Genomic DNA, 22,334 nt, shown 5'->3' on the forward strand with positions numbered 1-22,334 from the left:
ACTGTATATATACGACTGTATAAACTGAAATAAAGTGAGTGCATGTTCAATAAGGTTTTCTTAAAAACTTTTTCAACCATACATAAGACAGCGTGTCGCTTAAGGATCTATTTTCTGTCGTTTCTTTGTCGATCATCGGTTGGGTTCGTTCAGACGTCGTCCCTCTCTGTCCTGTATATCTTTTTTCTACTATACGAGTCCAATAGAGACAACTTCTTTTCAAAGTGCAGTTTTTCTGTTGCTCTACTGCTCTCCAAAAGTGCTGTACAGACAGTTGAATGACACATTCTCTTCACAGCTGCTCAGAATGGGGTTTCCCAAAACTATCTTAGTACTTAAGGGGTGTTTCTTTTAAACGCTGGGCCGGGGTGCAAGCGCTATCTTATTTTAATAAGCCTAGAACCCGGGATGAGATGATTTTTTTTCAGTTTGGGACCTGGTCTGAAAAGGTTTAAGAGGCTGTGCACCAAATTACTCTCTCTGCTCTATTGTAAGTCGATGAATATCTCTTCTCTAGTCTGTAAAGGTGATGATACACGGGGAATATATGAGGCAATGCATATGGGAGATATCACATTCAGCGGGGATAAAAAGGGATCAAACGGGATGAAATCAATGTGGATAAAATAATGGTTAAAGCTTTGGACTTGAAGGTCTAGAGGTATGAAGAGAAAGCAGTCAGTCATCATTTTTTGGCAACAATTGGCCATCCGCACTGCCTCAAAACACTGTCTATGTCTCATGGCCATAAGGGGCTTTTCTTCTCCGCTGTATTATCCATCAAGAAAACATCACATGGCTCCTGTTCGGGGCGGTCCCGCTAGACTGGGAGGCTGCCGGTGTGCAAGAAAAGGACTGAACAATAGCGATTGTTTTTCAATCTGTAACTTTGCTTTGACGTTTTGTAAAGAACAGATCACTGTAAAAAAAAAAAAAAAAAAAAAAACATTGTACATTTCTTCTAGAATGTTTGGTCTCACACTAAGTGTATGCCTTTATCAAATCAAATAATAAATTGTATATGAAACAACAGTATGTCTAGTCATTTTCTCATTGGTTTGGAGATAGAGGATAGATAAGAGGGTCTAAATGAACTCTGAGGGGTTATTTGGGGTTGGGAGGTTTAATGACTTTCATATTCTATGTTTGTAATGGTTCTATGTCAAGAAGAAATAGCCACTGGCCATTGCTCTGTTGTGTGTGTGTGTATGTGTGTGTGGCTGTACAGGGCTGTCCCTGTGCGTTGAGGAGAAACGATATTAGGCGGTTGCCTGTGCGTAATAGGTGCTGCCAAAGCCCCCATTCCTGCTGATGACTAATGGCGCTATTGTCAGCACTGGCAGCAGGATAAATAGCAACAGCACTGGATGAGATAAAGAGGCGCCGCGCTCGCTAGCGTTACGCCGGGCCAGCTAAATACAAAACACGTGGCAATCTTGTTTCCCCCGAGCTGGAAGCCTCGCACATTCATTACGGTGCCGCGAGGTGGGGGGGCTGCGGGCTCTCCCGACGGCGAGGGGGACGGTGATCACGGAGGGGGTTTTCCCACATCCCTCATCCAAACATCTCTGACTCCAAGGGGTTTTAACGTGCCGTGCACTGACGGCGGCACGTGTGATAGCAGGTACGGTCTCCTCGTTAGTTTAGCGGACAGTTTCCCCGCTTGTCACGACACCGGGGTTCAGTTCCCTGACAGGGAGGCAAGCCGCACAAGCTACTGCACACTATTCCTACCAGATATGACGCATCTTCTGCCAACAGGCCATGCAGTGTGGGTGGCAGGACGGTGCAGTGGTCAGTGAGGTCGTCCCCTATCTGGAAGGGCCAGGGTTACGTCCCTAGTGTGGCTCTACCTGCTGCAACATGCTGAATCCTGCACCCCTACCAGAGGGACAAAAGAGAATTTCCCTCTTGGGGGAAAGTCAAAATTAAAAAGTACAGATTCTGTACAGTCCAGCAGCACATTTGTGTTGATGGTGTACAGTTCTTCAGATTGTGGGAGTTGTGTGAAAATTCACAGCTACGGAGTGAAGATTCAAATTTAAAGTTAAATTTGAGCAATAATACAATTTTTACCTCCCTTTATTAATTAGATACTGCTCAATAAAGACTAGACATGATTAGCAGAAAATGATTTTCTCAAGTGCTGTAAACCATGACGAAGTTTGATAGCATCCAGGTGTGGAGGAGGGAAGTCTCACCTCTTATTCGTTGACCTGAATTTACCTCTTCATGCCCACAGTGCCGTGACAAAAACTGGACTGATACAGATGGGATTTTGAGGCTCGTGATTGAATGATTCAAACCGGCAAAGTAGTTAAGAAAAAGGCATTATTTTAAGAAAACAGTGCATACAGTTTGCATACAGTATTTGCCAGTGCCTTCACATGACATAACATCAGCACTTCGACTGCATAATAATGTCTCCTAATGTAGAAGACCTGTCAGATTTGTTCCTGCTTTCGAGCAGTGCAGCTGGAGAGCGAATAGCAGCAGAGATGACATGAAGACATTTTTTAGTGCTCCTCCTACTGTATGTAGGTTATCAGACGTACATCTGATTGGCCTCAAGTAGAGCACAATGTTCAGATTTTCTTGGTTTCTTGGTGTCAGAAGTTCAATTTGAGTGATTCGTTCACCCGCTCATCATTTGACTGCCGAACTCCTCCCGCAGCAGTTTCAGGACGTTGTCGGAGCGCTCGTCCCTCGGTCGGCCGATCCCGCTCAGGTGTACGGGCCGGAGGTCGGGGTGGGGCGGGGCGTAGGAGAACGGGCAGTGCAGCTCGTTCAGCGTGAACCAGAAGGCGTCCGGGTCCGCTTGGATTAAGTGTCGGAAAACGCTGTGGCGAGGAGAGGAAGATAGAGAGAAAGAGCATGGGGGGGGGGGGGGGGACAAGGATTAGCGTCTGGTCCAAGGCACTGTATTCCTAAAGTGCAAAACATCTGGTATGGGTAAGACAACTTTCTGTAATCCAAAATGACAGACTGAGCACAGGGGGCACTCCTATATATTAGCGGCTGTAAGTGAACCAGCAATGTGTCTGATGGACATAATTACAATTTTTACAATAGCATGATTAACTCCATCCATGATTAAATCCCCTTCATCAGGGTGGCCTGGTGACCTGATGGCCTAGTGAGAGAGCGTTCCTTCCTGGTAAGGTCACATGTTTAATCCCCTCAACAGCCGGCGTCCTTCCTGAACTCTCCTACAGCCAGAACCTCTGTCTTGTTCAGTGCCGTCGTTCCCGGTTGCCCTTGTACTCCTCATATTTGGTGAAATGCTCTCATGTATTTTAGAGAGATATGGATGGCAAGAGACGAGTTCCCTAATTACAATGAGTCTGACTGTGTGTTGACAAGACAGCCGCTTTGCACCTTCAGTTTAACAGCTTAACAGTGTGCTCCGGTGCTTGGAAGACCTTAATCAGCATATCCTGCCCATTTGACTCTCTTCACCTGGACAAATGCTCTTGTTGCACAATACAGATAAAGGTCCATACACCTTCGGACACAGCATCCTTCGCTATGGGCTTTTATGGCTCAAGGAAGGCTCACATATTAAGTCAGTGTAACCAGGGTGAGCTCTCGGTAACGACACAGGCTTGATATTGTTTAGAGTAACTAAACCCCAAACCCAAATCTGTGTAAAGCCTGACATCTAATGGTAAAAAGCATGCTACTGAAATTACCATCCGCTATTGGCTGATCTTTGGTGCCAGGTGATGTCAGCTTCTCTAGAGTACAACAGGTGGTGACATCACCTGGCACCAAAGATCAGCCAATAGCAGATGGCAATTTCAGAGCAAGTGGGACGTTCCTCTCTGTTGCAGCCCCACTTTGTTATTTAGGCTAATAAGGTGTATTTTTACATAAAAATCTTACTTAGTGCAGCTTTAAAAGATAAAGTCGCACTGCACGGTCAATGGTTATCGCTTATATCACTGATGTCAACATCATCTGACGATTGTCAACATCATCTGACGATTGATTCGTTTTATGACATTGAGATTAAAAAGGTGAGAGTTTATGGTACATACCAAGACATGATAAACGCCTCCTATGACATGACATAGCATGCATTTCACCCAGTTCAATAACAGCTATATTTATGTCATCGAAACAGCACGGGCTTTAATACAAGGCTTTACCTTAGACAGGCCTCTTGCAGCTTGATGGGTTGTCTGCAGCTCAGGTAGGGCAGGCAGGCCTCACACACAGCATCCAGGTCTGCCTCAGCTGAGGAAACAACACAGGACCTTGGTTGCATTTCATCCTCTCTCCCATCTTTCTCTACTGCATACTATCTAATAAAGCTAAAAAAAAAGAACTGTAAAAAAGTATATATATATTTGTCTTGACAGAAACAGAGTAGAGGGTGGTGATCTTGATAGACTGAAGATCTTTATTTATATGGATTCATATATGAAGCATTTACAGTATATGACCTTGGCCTCTAATAATTGAAAGGGATGATGGAATTATCTATACTTTTGAGCTGTTTCATGATGAATCTCCAGTAACAATTTCAAAATTAGGTGTGCTAAGATCAGAATGCTCAATGTGTTTTCGTCCAATCAGAAGAATATTAGAATCACAATGGGGAATCAAACTAGCAAATGACAATACAGTACCACCTTCAACAATTCATTGAATCAAATGAACACATGACAATGAGAATGTGGAATCTGGCTAAGATGTAACAGCAAGGCACCAGCAGACAAGGACACTGTGGGAAGGGGTTGGCAAGAGAGTATATTTGAAGAAGGCGAGGGAGGAAGAGGGATAAAAGAGAGAAGATGGAGAAAAAAAAAAAAGGTGAGAAAAGGTAATGTCCAGATATGAGCTGGGGAGAAACTGCTGAGACAGCTGAGGGAAATTTCACAGCGGGCTATTTCCACACCTCTGGATTTCACACACACCCACTCCCCCCCACCCCCCCCACCCCCCCACCCCCTTCTCTTTACTGCACCTACCTCTTCTCCTCTATCCTTGCCTTCATCTTTTTCATTTTCTGCACTTTTATGTACACACACCCCCTCCCCAACCCCATCTCTCCGACTGCACCTTTCATAACCTTGCCAGCTCCTGCACTTTATAGCTGCTTCTCCCTCCATCCACTTGACTTCTCCCTCCCCCTGTTCCTCTTCTGCTCTTTCATCTCCTCTTCCCATCTCTCTCTCTCTCTCTCCATCCTCACGCTCCCAGCAGACATTCACCGATTCCCTAAGCTGCTAACTGGGCTGCCTTTCAAGCCTCATCTCAAAACATAAGTCTCCCTCTCTCTCTCTCTTTCTCGGCGCTTGCTCTTTATTTGCCAATTCAACCCACACTCCGCTCTAACCGGGGCCTGCTCGCTGTGTGTCGGCGAAGAAAAGCAGCGGTGCACATTTCAGAGTTAAATGGGATTATTTAGCGATCGCTTTTATCCCTTTTTTCTTCCTTCCCTTCCTCTGCCTTTCTGGTGCCTGTCGTCTTTTTGTGGAATCAAGGTGCTCGGAGGGAAGCGAGAAAAGCGAGAAATACTAAAAAGGAGAGGCCAGGTGCTTTTTTTTTGTGGTGGTAAATGAATAAAAGCTGGAGTCGGGAGCTGGAGCTGGAGAGTATTATTCAGTTCAGTCAATCTCTATCTCGCTCTCTCTCTCTCTCTCTCTCTCTGTCTTTCTCTCTCTGTGACTGAGGCTTGGTAATTGGCTTGCTGCGGGCGTCCCAGAGGTAAGCTGTAGCCAAGTCGGTATTCACATGAGTACCGCTGCAGCCTCTGACTCTTTCTCTCCTACTCTTTCTCTCCTACTCTTTCACACTCTCTCTACCTCCGTCTCCTTCGCTCTCCCCGCCTCTCCTTCGCTCTCCTTCGCTCTCCTTCGCTCTCTCTCTATCTTTCTGATACGGAGGAGGGGGAGGATAGTGTCAAAGCAGTAAAGCACCAGTAAGGAGAATCAGGCGCAGGGAGCAAAAGTATGAAGTAGCATCCTTCCTTTTATACGATAAGGAAGAAAGGAGCATTTCGTATTTTGTTACATCATATGAGAAGGTAGAGTGTGAAGTTGTAACTGTGTAAAGTGAAGATGCAACTTCTGAGGATCTAGTATGTGGCTGTGGTTGCCTTTTGTAGTCTGAAGTCCATTATTTCAAAGTTGCACTAGGTAATATTTTTGTGTAAAAACTCACCTAACTTATTAGCCTAAATCATAAAGTCCAAATAATCAAGTATATTTAGATAGAGAAATTATTTTCTTCAATGTTGGAAACATGAATGGTTAAGATGGATTCTCACCAGATTTTAAAATATCTTGGCTGGTGCACAAGATGCATTTTCACACCTTTAGTCACACTTGTTTTAAATAAAATAAAAGATGCAAGGTACAGACAGAACGCAATCAGGAAAGCAAGCAAGCGAGAAAAACTCTAAAGACTAATTTATAGAGATGTAATGAAAGTCTGTGACACGAAATTTCGCGCTATAAAAAATTGACAATATGCATCTTGGAGTTGGAAAAATGTTTGTGATTTCAGCTAAGAAATGAAATTATTTGAACACTAGAGAGTTTCAGCTCTGAGCCCAGCTGAACTCACTACTGTGTGACGCAGTAGGAGACCAGATGGACTCAGGCCAAACTGAACCTGAGGACGATCCATCAAGTTTTCAGTCTGCTGTGTGGCGGCATGTTGGCTTTCCAATTAAGGAAGATAATGGCAACAAGACAAAGGCTGTTTGCAAGTATTGTAAGAGAGCCTTGCTTTCAAGGTAACACCAGCAACACACTGCACCATGTCCAACCTACTCATATGTAGTTCTTCCCATCTATTCAAGGCTAAAAGAAAGAAGGCTTTCTTCTCTACTAATATCAGAACTAACTAGTACGGTAAGCATATTTGTGATTTCACATATTTTATTAAAGGCAACATGCTGATAGTAGGACATTATGCCGCCTTGGATTAACTGATTACAATAGTGCAAAGTATTACATATATTTTACATGCCCCTATGATACAATTAAGCCTGCAGCGGACCTGGGTCAAATAATATGTCCATATCATTTTTCTGGTTTGTTTAATCCTACTCAAGCACCCAGTGGGTGAGGTTTGCCACATTGGACAATACAAGTGCCAGAAAGTTGAGACAATCTGACAGTAAATTGGGTATATTTTTCTCTTTGATTGACCACTTACCTAACTGATCGGTATTGTCCACATGCATTATACCCCACCCATCTGGTACTCCAAGTAGGTTCAAATAAACACAAAGATTTTTTTGTGAATATAGTTTGAATTCAGGCCTTTTTTTGGTTTATCCTGTCAGAACGCAGTAGGTAGGGTGATTCATCCCGTTTAGAGAAGCTACCCACCCATCATTAAAAGCTTAACTTGAATGAGTATGCAACCTCTAAAGATCTAGTGTATGGTTGTGGTTGTCTTTAGTTCGGCTTTCCACCTGTGCCTCTTCTCCTTCATCAATAGTGAATTAACCAAGACAATAGACTGTCTGAGGTTGCTCATTTCTTGATTTAAAAATTTCAATCACAATACCGAGGAGGAACAACAGTGTACCAGTTCATCTGAGTACATCTAATCAAAACAATTTTCTTCATTGTTAGAGATCTGGAGGTGGACTGACTCGGCTGGTGCGCGTGATGGCTTTTCCCACTTTGTTTTTTCCACACTTCACTTAGAAGCTGCGAGGGTGAAAAGCAGTGTTTGAGGCAGCTCTAAAGAGACTGCCACAAATTGTGCCCGCCCAGGCGAGCATTTGTTCCAGAAACGGCCCTCTGCCAACCAACACCACCCACCGCCTCACCTCAACAGCTTTTGGACTGTCACCCTGTTAAACCAGCCCTGAGCACACCCACCCAGCACCCAAACCCCAGACTCTCAACCTGGATGCTGAAGTTGATGTCGTCTTCGCAGAACCTCAGTGCACATTCCAACAGACTTTACTACTGTGAACTATCTGCGTGAACTATCTGCGTTGTGTAAATCCATCAACTAAGTTCAGTTGTATTCAATATTTTCTGCATTGTCTGTTTGACAATAGAATAGTTGCAATTATACGGCATGCTAATGCTGCGGCTGATATAATTCGTTTTTGTGTAAAGTCTACTGTGTCTAACTGTATGTCTTTCACTGTCTCTTTTGCATATGTGAGTCTTTGTTTTTATGTATCAGTAAGTACTGAGTAACACTGTAACTTACTGATTTGTCTCTGCCCCAACCACACTGATAAATCCCAGAACACTCATTGTACTCGGCAAATAAAAGTGATTATGATTGTCAATAAATGTAAACAAAGCTAACTTAAATCTTTATCAAAGGAATGAGACCTATATCCATGATTGCAACCACCACATCCTATGTGATGAGCATGTTATTTAGCATTGGGAGATAGTGGCAATTTGGTCTCTGGGCCCAGCATTAGCCATCACGACACTGTACGTGGAATAATTAAACTGGTATTGTATTTGATTGTTTTGGGTAAACAATAAGACCAGATGATGATTTTTCATTGTTTTTATATGTTTCCAGCAGTCAGGTGGATGCCGCTGCTGGATGGATGTCAGAGAAATATTTGTAATATAATCATAGGTATATGCAGGCAACTCATAATTATATCATTTGTGACACACTGGCGCTGAGCCCTCATGCTGCTTTAGACGAATAAGTTATGATACTGACACTGTGTTATGCAAAACACAAACTACAGACTGTCAAATACGTAAGATCTCTGTACTAGTCACATTTAACAGCCTTCTTTCCTCTAGCTTCTTGTCTCGCCGACATAGCGCTCTGCACACTAAACAAGACACACATTAAAAGGTTCTTCAGTTGGATTTGGTGGTGAGGGACCTCGATACCCCGCTGTCTCACCAAAACAAATGTGAGACATGACTGTTTTTCACCTGATTATGCTAAAATGGAGCATTGAGAAGGAAGAGCAGCTTTCAGCACTTATTGTGTTTGCACTCATTTGTGCTGAAAAACAAATAAAACAGAAGAGGGTATAGGACATTGTTTGATGTTCACACTGAGCATGTAGTATCGTCTAGGGAATCCAATTCCATAACCAATCATTTCTAAATGTCAATTTTCCACCTCTTTCCACCAGCTCTCACTGGTTATTGCTGCTCATCATTCTCCAAACTTGACTTGACTACGTATCTCACACTATAAGTGCGTTGCAAGTTTTGTGCTGACAAAATCAAATGTTTGACAATGTCTGATGTCAGACTGGGCCAGACTGCCTCTCTGACCTGAGCTGCAGTGACGAGCCTCGAGTCGTGTAGTGTGCACCTGGCTTTAAGTGAGTGGGTGCAGAAGACTCACTGTGTAGCCCCAAAAGAAATAAACCAGTTTCAGTTTCTGAGTATGTGGTGTGGCTGTAAGACTGGGTATCACAGTACAGACTGTTGGTATTATTATTGATTGTAAGGAAACAAAAAGGTATCAAAAGTTATTAAAAACCTGCGATGTCATGGGTGGGAATCTGTCCCAGGACCTTTGTTGCATGCAAAGAATCCACCCACCCCCCATCCTTTCTCTCTCTCTTCACTGTGGTGATCCAATAAAGCAGAAATGCCATAAAAAATAATCTTACAAAATGTGTATGGTGAGATTGTAAAAAAAGCAAACAGCACATATACATGTACAGCAAATAATTCACTCTAATGCATTGTGAGACATGTTTTATAATCTGTATTTTATGAAGCATTTGAATTAGTATTGATATTGTGATGAAAAATTGGCCCAGTCCAAACCGTTGCTCATCCCAAATCGAGGAGGCTGACCAGGCTGACGCTCCACCAAAAATCTATATGTATGGATGGTATCGATGAAGAATTTTAGTGATGCACTGTGTCTCCCTTTGGCTTCCAGAGGCCTTTCCACCCAGCTACAGTCACATTTCTGGGGGAAACACTGGAGCACATCTGTCCTCAAGTCCTCAAGGGGGAACAGAGCAGGGGAATTGAGATGCACTAACACCTCTTATTGCAGTCTATTGAAAACACAGGAGAGCCAGGCTTCCATTATGATACAAGCCTGCCCTCTGGTGGTGAAAAAATACAGGTTTTTCTCTAAAGGCAAATATTCAAACCTAGTCAATTCAATGTTAGCAGCTTGTTCTGAGTGTGTGTGCGTGTGTGCGCCTGCATGCATGTGTCTTTGAATGTGTATGTGCAATGGCTCCTTCCATATGTATGAATATATATGTATATGTATGTGTGTGTGTGTGTGTGTGTGTGTGTGTGTGTGTGTGTGTCTTCACCAAGGGGCCAACCCTCGCCTTGTTTTTTGAAGACAGTCCCTCTATTGCCCTCTACTGGCTGGCTGCAGAACAACTCAATATAAGTCAATGTAACCAACACCCATCTTCTATTTAGAAATTTAAAGTCAAGAATGTTTTTCTGGAAGAAGGTACAGTCCGAATAGCTAATCTAGTTTCTGCTAAAGTGACAATTTTTAGGATATTTGCATGAATTTTAATGCATGTAAGAATGTCTGCATAATCCTGTTCTTGGCATTGAACGCCTTGAGCTAGTTCATATTAAATCAACACAGATTTCGTGGTACTCTAGTTATTTAACATAGCCCCCATAGAAGTAATTTATCCCTGATACATTCTCGTCTCACTTACATGGACACAACCGCATGCCAACTGTCATTAAAAATCTTGCAGTTTATTGTTTGACAGATTTCTGTTTGCATAGTGTTTGACAAGTCATACAAAAGCAGCATGAAAGAAATAACATTAAATATGACTGTATAGCACTGTGGGAAACCCTGGTGAGTGTGTGTGTGTGTGTGTGTGTGTGTGTGTCTGTTCTCCTACCCAGGTCGAGTCTCAGGCACAGTGAGCCCAGGCCCTGCAGCACAGCCAGCTGTAGCTTGTAGGCCAGGGTGTGTGTGTAGACGGGTCCGGCCCTGGCGCTGACCGGAGCCTGCCGGGCCAGAGAGGAGCTCAGCTTGGGGAGAACCTCTTTGGAAACCCTGCTCCTCAGGAAGTCACCGCACGACTCGCCCAGCGTGCACAGCACCTAGCGGGGACACCCGGCATGTAGCAACTGATATTGCAGCAACTACTGGATCATGTAATGACGTCTCAAAATGGAATAAAAATATATATGTTTGTGTACGTACCCTAAAGGCTCTGAGGACCGCTAGGGGGTCATCAGCTGTCAGTCTCTGTAGGAGGGCGGGCCAGCAGCGATGGGCCATAGGCAGCAGTTCGTTTTCCCTCTCACTCAACACACACACACATACCTCCAACACGTCCAGTACCTTAGGACAAAGACACACACAAGTTGATCAACATAATCAGCAATATATCATGAACGTATACACAATATAGCAATAACACCTACATACACATGTGTACAGACAGCTTTCAGGTGACTAGAGCTAAAGACAAGACAGTTTACTGTGTCACAGCAACCTACGTTTGGAAACAAATCCACCTTATCACACTATTCACTTTTACTGAGAGCGGTACTGAATGGATCTACAGCCACACCACAACAAGCTTTTTCAGAAATCTCTCCTTTTTCCAGCCTGGTTGTTCTATATTTAGACATTGTTAACTAAAAGCCAACTTTCATATGTTTCTCCATGATGGAGCCACACCTGGTTGGAAGCAGATTTGTGATGCAGCTGTGAAGCCGCTGCAGTATAGAAGGTGTAGGAAGTCTGGCCAGCTTCTTTCTACACTATGTAATGGTGAAAAGGATCCTGCACAGTGGTGTACAATCCTCACTGGAATAGAGACATCACTAGCCCCTATATACTACACACACACACACACACACACACACACGTAGTGTCAAGTACCTTGAGTCGGAGGCTAAGGCTGGGGTCGGACAGCAGGTGAATGCAGCGCTCCATAACATCTTTCGTGATGCTGAGGTGGGGAGGAAGCTCTGCTTTCACATCAGGACCGTCAACATCCTCATCACACTCCGTGGGGGGAGGGAGCACTGGAATGTCAGTGATTCATATATTATTCATATATACATTCATATATTATTACTTAATATGATGTAGTGTTGTAACTGTTGCTTGCGTTATGTTTAATGCCGCGTACAGAAACCATATTACCTGGGTCATCAGTGTCGTCCTCCTCTACTCCGATGCCCTCTGCCAGCTCTTTCTGTTTGCGGTAATCCAGCAGAAACTGGCGAACGTTGAAGACTTCCTGGTCAGTGGAGGACTTCCTGGGTCCGGCAGACTCACCGCTCTTATCAGGACTGGAGGGGAACCACCTTGCTTTAGGAGAAAAAACAACAACACTACTTAGGCACAAGGTTAGTGTGTTAAGGAGGAGGACAGATATGTGGTTATGTAGGTTCTTAGGTTAAATTAGGTTGGGCTGGGTCAGGTTACATCAGGTTAGATATGGTAAATTAGGTATGTAGGTAGGTACCACACACTCCTACCTGCTTCCAGCAACATCATTTCTATCTGATGCAACAGTCAATTTAAACTGTACTTCGTACCAGTCACTTTATTAATTGTGACTCTGTTAAAGCTGCGATACTTGAATTGTATGCTCCATCACTTTATACCTACATCCTCGACTTGACTCCTCAAGGTTTTGAAGGCCAAGACCAATATTTTAAGACTGAAGTCGCCGATAGCTGATATTTTGTGCTGAGATTGCCAAAACATTTATTCAGTGTTTTCCCCAGAATTTTATAGTTGGCAGGGTGGAAAACTCTCTATTGAAACCCAAACTAATGAAATCTTTTAGCTGGCAGGGTGACCCAAAGCATCTATTGAACAATGAAAATTAATAAATAACATGTGTAAAGAAAAAGTTTTGGTTAGCTATACCTATAGTTTTTTAGTTAGGATCACATTTGTTTTGAAATGAATCAGGTTAGTTAATATGTTAATATCCTCAGAGAGGCAATTTGCGTTGCAGCACATCACATAAAGACCAGTAAAGAAAAGACAACAATACAACATATATCACATTTGTAGTTCTAGTTCTAAAATTGCACCAGTATTCATGACTGTATATCAATCAAATAGAAGCACAGCTGACAATATAATAGGGAATATACTAATTTGGCTTCTTATCCTTTTTTGCAATCAACATATCTGTATGAAAATTAGTTTGTTAAAGCTCACCCAGTGCCTTCATGAGAGCGTGCAGCACGGAGCAGAAGAGAGCGGCTGTGTGGTCGTAGCTGAGATCCAGAGCCAACAGGACGTCCTGCACAATGTCCCCGACCAGGGGCAGCAGGCTGGGGTCAGAGTGGGCCAACATCACTGTCAGCACCCGTGGAGCCTGGACAACAACATGGGATAGGATGAAATACATGTTCAGGTCACCTCTCCATACTGAACCCCATCATGGTGTGCATGATTTCCCATAAGTCACACTTTATAGACTGTGCTAATTGTAAACATTGTCAAATGCATAATCTCCCTCTGTTAGATCATTGTTATTGCTGTTAGGTTTCCTGCTATTATGTTAATACCCACTATGCCACTTTTTATTCAATTGCAATGCCATATTAGCTAATAGTATCTCCAATTATAATACATTTGTAATATCCACTTTGCCATTTTCACATTGGATTTCTAGCTGAAAGGGGCAATAAGTACGTTTTTACTGCCCTGTAGCACAAAATGACCATAATATATCTGCAGGGGTTGATAGGGTTGTTGATCAATACCGATGACTCAGCGATTACTTGGCCAGGTGCTGAGATTTCTGGCTTTCAAAATTCACTTTCCGGCCTGTGCTCTGTTCTGGAACAAACATTCCCCACTCATTTCAAGACACTAGGTCATAGATTACTTAATGGCCCTTTAAAATGATGATGTAATGTTGTTAACGAGGTATAAGCTTAAGTTTCTACATCAGCGCTCTCCTGAAATACCACAAGGGATAATTACATCAGATGCTGTGTATTGGCAAAAGTCTACTTATTATTATAGAATTATATCCATCACATCCTTCACACTCATCCATATCCTGCAGGTGTCTGGAGTGATTAGGTTTCCCCAGTATGCTAACTCCCAGTGACACTGGAAAAGTCTGTACCATATTCATCCATTTGCATAGGTATAGTTGGGTATTGATTGCTATGTGCACAAATCCAAACAAAAGCTGAACTGAAAAAACAACAAATTACAATACAGCCACAAACTACACTTGCATGACACTTGTCCAGAAGGTTACAGTTATCTGCTTTATGGTCTATCATCATGGGAAATCATCTCAACTCTACCTGTGGATGCAGGCTGAGCCTCTGCAGGTTCAGGGACACGTCATTAAGCAGGTAATCTGAGTTGTCATTGATCAGCTCCTTCAGCGAGGCGTAGCCACAAGCCTCGCTGATACCCCACATGGAGCCCAGCGCCGCCTGGCTCACCAACAGCGTCTCGTCCCCGGCCTTCTCCAGTATGGGGTACAGTGACGTCATCAACAGGGGACGGAAGTTGCGCCCCAGGGCCTGGGCAAAGCAGGCCATGCCCTCGAGTTGGATACACAGCTGCCAGATGTTGCTGTTGAGCTGGTGGATCGTGGAGGTGGAGGATGAGGAGGAGGGGGAGGTGAAGGAGGAAGTAATCATTTGGAGGGGGTTGGCGTTAGTGATGTTGACATCACTGCTGGATATGGAGAGGAGTCTGGATGGGCTGAGCAGCTACAGAGAGAGAGAAGATAAGACGAGAGAGAGAACAAGACAAATGTCATTGTCTCATACAATGTATGTATGTATCATACAATTTTGCTAATACAATGCAGTATGTTTTATTTTGTAGACAGAAAAGCTCAAAATGAAGATGGCAGGTTTGAACGAGACAAAAATGACAGTTTTGAATGACAAAGAAACAAACATGCACCGACAGCTGGATTCACTGAGTTTTCATCACCACACACACAACAGTGCAGTGCAGAAGAACCAGCATAACTATTTTACAAGGGTGAATTTTGTTTTGATGAAGATGAAAGAGCTTTTCATCTCATCCTACTGAAAGATAAATAATGTTACATGTGTAGTTGACACTGACTGTATGATAGTTTGCTTATCCTGACAACATGATATGGATTTGTCAACACTGATTTTATCATAGAGACTTAGCTGCCTGTAGTATCTATCTTATTTTCCATCTCATGTTTATTTCATATTCCATTTATGAAGGCAAGTCATTCATATATGTAATTTGAAGTTTGGTCAGCATAGGGGCTGAATTAAAACAGGAGACCCATAATGGTCTCTGCTCAGGGACCCAAACCTCGCCCTCCACTCCTGTATATTGGGGCCCTGCATGTTTCTGGGATTAGGATCCCAGTGTGTCCACATGTGCACATTCCAAATGACATTAATGAGATATCGCAAATTTATCTACACACGAATGCAGTACTGCCAATCTTTCGGGGGCCTCTGGCGGTCCGGGGGCCCAGGGCATTTGCCCTGCTTGCCCGGTCAGTAATTCAGCCTTGCTAGTTAGTTTAGAGTAGACATTTCAAACCCCGGAGCGGTTTTCCCCTTAGTTCAGTTCGTTTGGGCATTAGAGAACACATCAATCAGACCGAGACCATGTTGTGAGGGAGGTCGCGGGACGTGTCCAAACGAACCCTGGAGCGTTTGGAGTGCAGCGAGTATGGAGTGATCTGACAACTACAGGAAGAGCTGTGCATTATGGGTTGAACATGAGGATCTGATATCACACTTTAATGTTCACAGACAAAATATTCACAGTTGTTTAATGGCAGGAATGTCAGCACAATCCCGTTTCTACAAAGTGAATTGTAAAACTGAGAAATTACGTGAAAAAGTATCACTTCAGAATCTCATTCCATAAACAGTGGCATATTTATACATAATGACCATTCCCACAGAGAGTTTGATGATCCACAAACTTAGCTGATGCTCAATGTTGGTTTACTGCACCAAATTTTCGACCAATTAAGGAACTGCCTGCTCCCACATGGCTGTGGTTGATAAAAACTTGTTCCCCGATTTGACTACAGGATTGAAAACGCTGTAAAAAGCCTAATGTTTATAAGTGTACATGTATAAATACCACAGTGTATCCTCACCTGCTGGTCCTGTCTGTCTCTGTCAGTCTCCTCACTGACAGTAACCAAGTGCCAGTTGTTCAGACTGGTGTATTCCTCGATGACAGACACTGCTGCTGCCTTCAGGTCGTCCCGAGTGGGCGGGGCACGGCGCCCCCGACCTTCGCCCTCCAACCCCCGACCCCCTGTTGCCACGGCGATGCCTGCCGCACCCCTGACAAGCTCGTTCAGCACCATGGCAGCCTGCTTTCTGTATGCTGAGGATTCTCGGTACAGATCCAGGAAGTGGTCAGTCAGCAGGTAAATGTTGCCGTAGTAACCTACAGATAGGCAGATGGAAAAATGAACTGATGAGTGAGTGAATGAATGATTGAATGAATGAATGAATGAATGAATACTATCTATAAATTTGACTTGACTATTAGGGTTAGACCAATATGTCAGTTTTCCAATATATCGGTTTGCCGATATTGGACTCCAGATCAGATATCGGCCGGTCAGTGAATCATTTTTTACTCTTTATGGGTGTCAGTCTATAAAACATTTAATAAGTCTGGCTTTCAATGGAGAGTTTTAGTGTCCCATGATGGTCTAAATGCTGTTTCAGAGGCTTTTCCACCCTGAAAACAATAAAAATCTGGGGGAAACACTGAATTCTTGTATTTTTTGGGGGGTGGGGGCATAAAAATGGTCAAATGTAAAGAATATTGGCACAAAATATCACCTATCAGCAATGAAACCTATCCAAAAATATTGGTATTGCCTTTCAAAAACTGATATTAGTCCAACCATACTATTTATCTCTGTTTTAGACTAATTTGACATACATTAGTTCAAGTAATACAGCCTCTCCCTCAAGTTCATACGAAACGGCACTCAAACCTAATGTCCGACAGATCTCCATGAGCGCAGAGAAGACCTTCTCATCCGTGAAGAACAGGAAATGCTTCCTCTGAGTGTGAGCAGCCTGGGGGTCAGGGGAGCCCGGCCCCGAGCTCGTTTCTATGGCAGCGGCGTAACTCCTCTCCTCCACGATGCGAACATCCATCACGTCCAGCTCCAGCACCTGTAGGGGGTGTGCAGCGGCCGTCATTGCGTTTTAAACAGGTCTGTATGTTCAGACGAATTGTAACTTCTCTAGAAGTTCCAACTCTTTCCTTATGCTGTTTTTGAGAAACAAATGCATGAACTGAAATTGTGCCCCTTCCCCTCATTTTCTATAAATATAGCTCCACCTGAATATGTGAAGAGGGCTGTGGCAGGTGAAAATTTGCAGATAAGGTGCGAAGATGTTACATTTTCACAGTAACAGAACTTTTACTCCACTTTTAGGGATGGGCCGATATATTGAAATTCCAATATATCGCTATACAAAAATGTGACAATATGTATCATGGGGCAGAAAAATGAATCATGATATTAGCTACATTTTATTCTGCTGTAGTAATCACAAATGAGACGCTTGACCATCACAATATCACAAGCTCTCCATTCAAATTATATTATTTGCACTTTGCAATGACATTTTTAAATTGTTGTTTACATCCTTGCAAGCCAATGCCATCGCTAGAAAGATCTGCGTCTCAGAAATAAACATAATTCTGCCTAGTCATACTTTGTTGTCACTGAACTTTTATTTATTACATCGTATCGTGGTTGTATTGAATCGTGAACCCCATATGGTGTATTGAATCGTATTGTGAGATAAGCATATTGCCCCATCCCTATTCATTTTATTAATCAGATACTGCACAATAAAGAACACACAGTAGTGTACCCAGGTATAGAGGAGTCAAGTGTTTCACTCTGATTCCCATCCACAGAGAATATGAAGTATAAAGTCCATTATCCGATACCCTGTCCCCGTTCCTACCTGCATCAAGGCTCTGGAAATCCTCTCGAGGTGCACGGCTGAGTTCAGCACCACAGTGACCAGGGGCCCCAGGAGTTTTAAATAGCCCAGAAACACATTGAGGACAAACAGCTTCTTCTGGTCGTCGGAGGTCCTCATCAGTCTGGGCAGGGAGGTGGCTAAAGCGTGGAGGTTTTCTGAGAGGACGTCCGTGAAGGTCTGACTGCTGCTGCCGCTTTTGTTGGAGCCGCCGCCGCCCCCGCTAGGCCTTTGACTCCTCTCTGATACCTCTCTCAGAACAACCTCACACCTAGAGGAGAGGAGGGGAGAGAAGGGGAGAGGAGAAGAGAGGAGAGGAGAGGAGGGGAGGGGAGGGGAGAGGAGAGGAGAGGAGAGGAGAGGAGAGGAGAGGAGAGGAGAGGAGAGGAGAGGAGAAAAGAAAGGAAAACAGAAGTGAAGATAAAACAAGAAAAGAGGAGAAAAACAAATACATCAGAAGAGAGTTAAAGGAAAGAGAATAAAAAAGACGAGTACGAGAGAAGAGAAGAGAGAGGGGAGAAGTGAAGAGAATTGGGGAAAAAACAGCAGAAGAGAGAAGAGAAGAAGACAAGGGAAGAGAATTGAACAAAAGAAGAGCAGAAAGGAGAGGAGAACTCAAGAGAGAAAACAAGAAAATAGAAGTAAAATTTATACAAGAGGAAAAAAGGAAAGACAAGACAATAAGACAAGAGCAGAGAGGATAAAAGAAGTGAAAACATAAGAATCTGTTCATCGTCATTAACCAGTATTGTTCCTATTATTCTGTTGTTGTCATCGTTTCTAGCTTTTGTTCTGTATTAAAACCATGCTTTTCCTCCCATATCACATCAAAATCAGTGTAAGTCACCTCTCTCTGACTCTGGGCTCCTCGTCATTGACCGCTCCCACCAGTGCTTCCAGCAGCGGCCCGACGCACTCTCCCAGTGACTGGCTGCACCTGGCCAGCAGGCGCTCAGCCAGCTCCACCATCTCCAGCCTCACCCTCCAGTGCTGGTGGGCCGAGGTGCAGGAGACGATCTTCTGCAGCAGTGCAGCCAGTCTCCCCGAGGTGCCCTTCGCCCAGTCCGCTGTCCGCTGAACCACCAGCTTCCCGATCCTCCCCAGGTCTGGAGATGGACTCTCCCCGGGCTCACAGGCCTGGAGCTGGCTGTCTTCCATGACAAGTCCCACCGTCCTGGACCACACCTGAAAAAATATTTGCATTACATTTGTTTTAGGATTTAGCAATTGTACCTACAGTTGGATTTCTTTGGTCCAGAAAGGGAAAGCTCACTTTATTGCATTTTTGTATTTGGTTCATTCAAGTTCACACTGCCCAATTACAAGCCAACTAGGGCAGATTAATAAAAGTCACATGACTCACAGTTTTGGTAATCTGTCATCCTGCCAGGTTAGAGATTTTGGTGGTCAAAACAAATCTGATTCCAGTCCCTTTAACTTTAGCTAAGCATGATGTCCCATTAGAATCAGTTGAGGTTAAGGTCTTCCCATAGACAGCCAGCGTAGTATTGATCAATTATACAAGAGGTATATCAATACTACCAGTGTTTCCCACACATAGACTTTACTTGGGCGGGCCGCCCAGGTATATTAACGGCCGCCAAAGTATATTTGACGACCCATTTTAGCATTTTTTATTTTTATTTTTTTATCCATCCGAGAGAACGACGCCATCCGCGATCAATTAACTAGTGGACAATCTCCCCTCGCTCTGCTCTACCCCTCCAGGGTTTCCCACACACAGAAAACTTTATATGAAACTATATAATCGTAAAACTGCGTGTAGCGCATTGATTCGCTCAGCCCCTAATTGCTCCACGCGACCTCTCTCTCTCGCTCTCTCTCTTTCTCTCTCTCTCTCTCTCTCGCTCACTCGCTCTCTCACCGGACCCGTCTGTTCGCCTCCCACTGCACACAGGTGAGGGAGATTTTTTTTCCATGCCAAGAAGACGGCCGACTGAATTCCCGAAAAGAACAACTAACAGTTAACGTTACTCGGAATACAGCTGAGTTTCCGAGATTAGCACGCTGTATAGCCTAGCTGCTAGTCAGTATCCACTGAGTGGACTGATAACGTTAATATTAACTGTTTAACTCTGACTCTGAATGTTTGCTCTCTCAATCAGGATTAATATTGAAAAATATTTTCAAAGAAGGAAAAGCACTCGTCCTGAGGAGGAGCAGGACAGTCTGGACCAGAGGAGCTGCTGAGCAGTAAAACAGAGCAGATAATAATGTCAAAGGCTGTAATGTAACGATGTAAAGATACAGGAGAGACTGACAGCAGAGAGATGCAGCAGGGCAGAGGGGCAGAAAAGCAGATTTCTCTGTAAAAGGGGACTCATTTCTATTCTTCACCTTGTAGACAACAGCAAGAAACAGACAGAACAGTGTAGCACTGTTTATATTTTTAAGTTATGTTATCTTTGACACAAACTACTTTAGATATATACAGGTTAGTTATTTGTTTGACAAATGGAACTATTTAAAATGGAGTACATTAGATAATTTTTCAGCCATCCAGGTAGTGGGCTCCTTTATTGATATTAGCCTATATATTGACAATATAAGAGAATACAAGAACAAAAAGGCACTCACCCCCCCCCCCCCCCCCCCCCCATTGCCAACCCACCTACCACCACAAGTACATTCGAATTCTGTGGGAAACACTGACTACATATATATATGCAGTATTGATCAATTATACAAGAGGCCAATATCATCCCGATACACCAGCAAACCAGTATATCCCTATAACCCTAGTTATAACTAGTTATGACACAATTAAAAATTCAACATTATACCAGGGAACATGAATTAATATATAGGGATGAGTTACCTTGATGGCCCTGACTGTGACTGCATGGCCCTGTCTCAGGTCTCCTGTAATTATCCTGGATAAAGCCATAGTGATCCCAGGTAAGAATGAGGCCATGGTGTTTCCTAGAACACGTTGCTCTTGTGCTGCTGGGACAACATGGTCCTGAGTGCAGTCACACTGCAGAGTCAAAGCCTGGAGGCACTTCAAGGCGGCTGCCTGTATTCCTCTAGATTTCTCCTGCTCTCCCAGAGCCAGAAGCAGGGATATGGCAGCTCCAAGTCCAGGCAGCATGCTCGGTTCAAAGAGTTTGAACACTATATCGCCATAAGCCGCGTGAAGCAGGGCGTCCAGGCACTTCAGCACGGACGATTTCAGCTCCTCCGACGTAGCCGCCGGTTTCCCCGGGTCGGTGGGAGAGCAGAGGCAGAGGCAGAGCTCTGAGAGGAGGTCACGGAGGACCTCCCAGCTCCGGACGCACGTGTTCTCCAGGACGTGACTCATGGCCTTGGTCACAGCCTGCACCAGGCCCTCCCTCTTGGGCCCGGGGACCTTGAGGACGAAGCGCAGGGGGAAGAGGACGTACTCCTGGAGCTGCTGCAAGGTGGCATCGTCGACGTCTCTCAGCTGGGCGCCCAGCGTCTCCACGTTGGGGACGGTGGGCTCACGGGTCAGCAGGACGCAGGCCGGCCGCAGGTAGGCGAAGGCGATCTTTGGATCGGTGATCTGAGCCATGGTTGGAGGCGTTACAACAGCGGTCAGTTCACTGAGAGAGGTGGGGAGAGAGATGAAGAGATGTGAGAAAGAGGCAGAGGGCTGACACAAACTAGTTTCCACTGTTTACTTTCGAAGTTGGCAGGGTCTGAAATTAACTCCCACCAAGTGCCAAATTTGTCTTTGGCGAATAAATCAGTAAGGGTCACTGCCACGCTGACCAGTAACTTTTTGAGATCATAACATTTGAATGCCTCAGTTATGGTCTTTGCCTGTTTGAAACTGCGCTTCAAAATTCTTTCTTGTAATTTGAGTGCTGCTGCACTTCATGACTAATAATTACAAACTTGATCCATTGTATAAGTGAGTGAGCAAGTTTTAAATGAACACACATGAACACACTTATTCTATACACAAAATATCATTAAAAACAAGTAGTGTATCATAATCTAAAAAAAAAAGTAAAATGTATATTGATTATTTTGGCCAGTAAAAATGACCCTCTCTGTGTTTAAGGTAGTTCATTCAGTCTACAGCTAAGAAAAACCGACATAAGGATTGCTTTATCCCTGCTAACAAGTTATAAAGGGAGGAGGAAGGCCATGACTATCATTTAGCTAGCTAGCATAGACTCAGTCAGTTAGTGGGCATTAAGCATGATGCTGAAGCTCCACAGAATTGCTGCCAATTCGTCAACAAACAAGCAGCTTACCTTTACATGGTATGCTCTAGTGACGGGCAGACTGCGCAAAACAACAAACACATGAAATTGCAATTATCTTAGACATAAAACTGATAATTCACATCACACACTGATGAAGTTATTTCACTCTGGTCACGTCATGATTCTGCGACGAAGACGGACGCACACGTTTTACATCATA

The 22,334-nt window shown here is 43.9% G+C and overlaps 1 protein-coding gene across 1 annotated transcript; it reads right to left on the minus strand.

Moving 5' to 3' along the window:
• Window positions 1–2,110: 2,110 nt before the first annotated feature.
• Window positions 2,111–22,282, minus strand: tti1 (TELO2 interacting protein 1). The gene is made up of 14 exons (XM_071911150.2): window positions 22,163–22,282; window positions 20,758–21,502; window positions 18,766–19,103; window positions 17,901–18,189; window positions 16,910–17,093; window positions 16,049–16,347; window positions 14,232–14,648; window positions 13,123–13,282; window positions 12,088–12,255; window positions 11,821–11,966; window positions 11,134–11,274; window positions 10,826–11,030; window positions 4,152–4,239; window positions 2,111–2,840 (listed from the first exon to the last, which is right to left on the minus strand). The coding sequence occupies exons 2-14, from the start codon at window positions 21,469–21,471 to the stop codon at window positions 2,636–2,638; spliced, it is 3,354 nt and encodes a 1,117-aa protein (XP_071767251.2). The 5' UTR covers window positions 21,472–21,502; window positions 22,163–22,282; the 3' UTR covers window positions 2,111–2,635.
• Window positions 22,283–22,334: the final 52 nt, after the last annotated feature.

This window comes from Centroberyx gerrardi, chromosome 14 (assembly GCF_048128805.1).
Source record: "Centroberyx gerrardi isolate f3 chromosome 14, fCenGer3.hap1.cur.20231027, whole genome shotgun sequence".
In the NCBI taxonomy this organism is placed as follows: domain Eukaryota; kingdom Metazoa; phylum Chordata; class Actinopteri; order Beryciformes; family Berycidae; genus Centroberyx; species Centroberyx gerrardi.

Coding starts and splice junctions, on each gene's coding strand:
- tti1 (XM_071911150.2), bottom strand. CDS start 21,471: ATGGCTCAGATCACCGATCCAAAGATCGCCTTCGCCTACCTGCGGCCG. Junction 18,190..18,765: donor GAGCCCAGAGTCAGAGAGAG/GTGACTTACACT, acceptor CCTCTCCTCTAG/GTGTGAGGTTGTTCTGAGAG. Junction 11,275..11,820: donor GCCTTAGCCTCCGACTCAAG/GTACTTGACACT, acceptor CTTTGTCCTAAG/GTACTGGACGTGTTGGAGGT.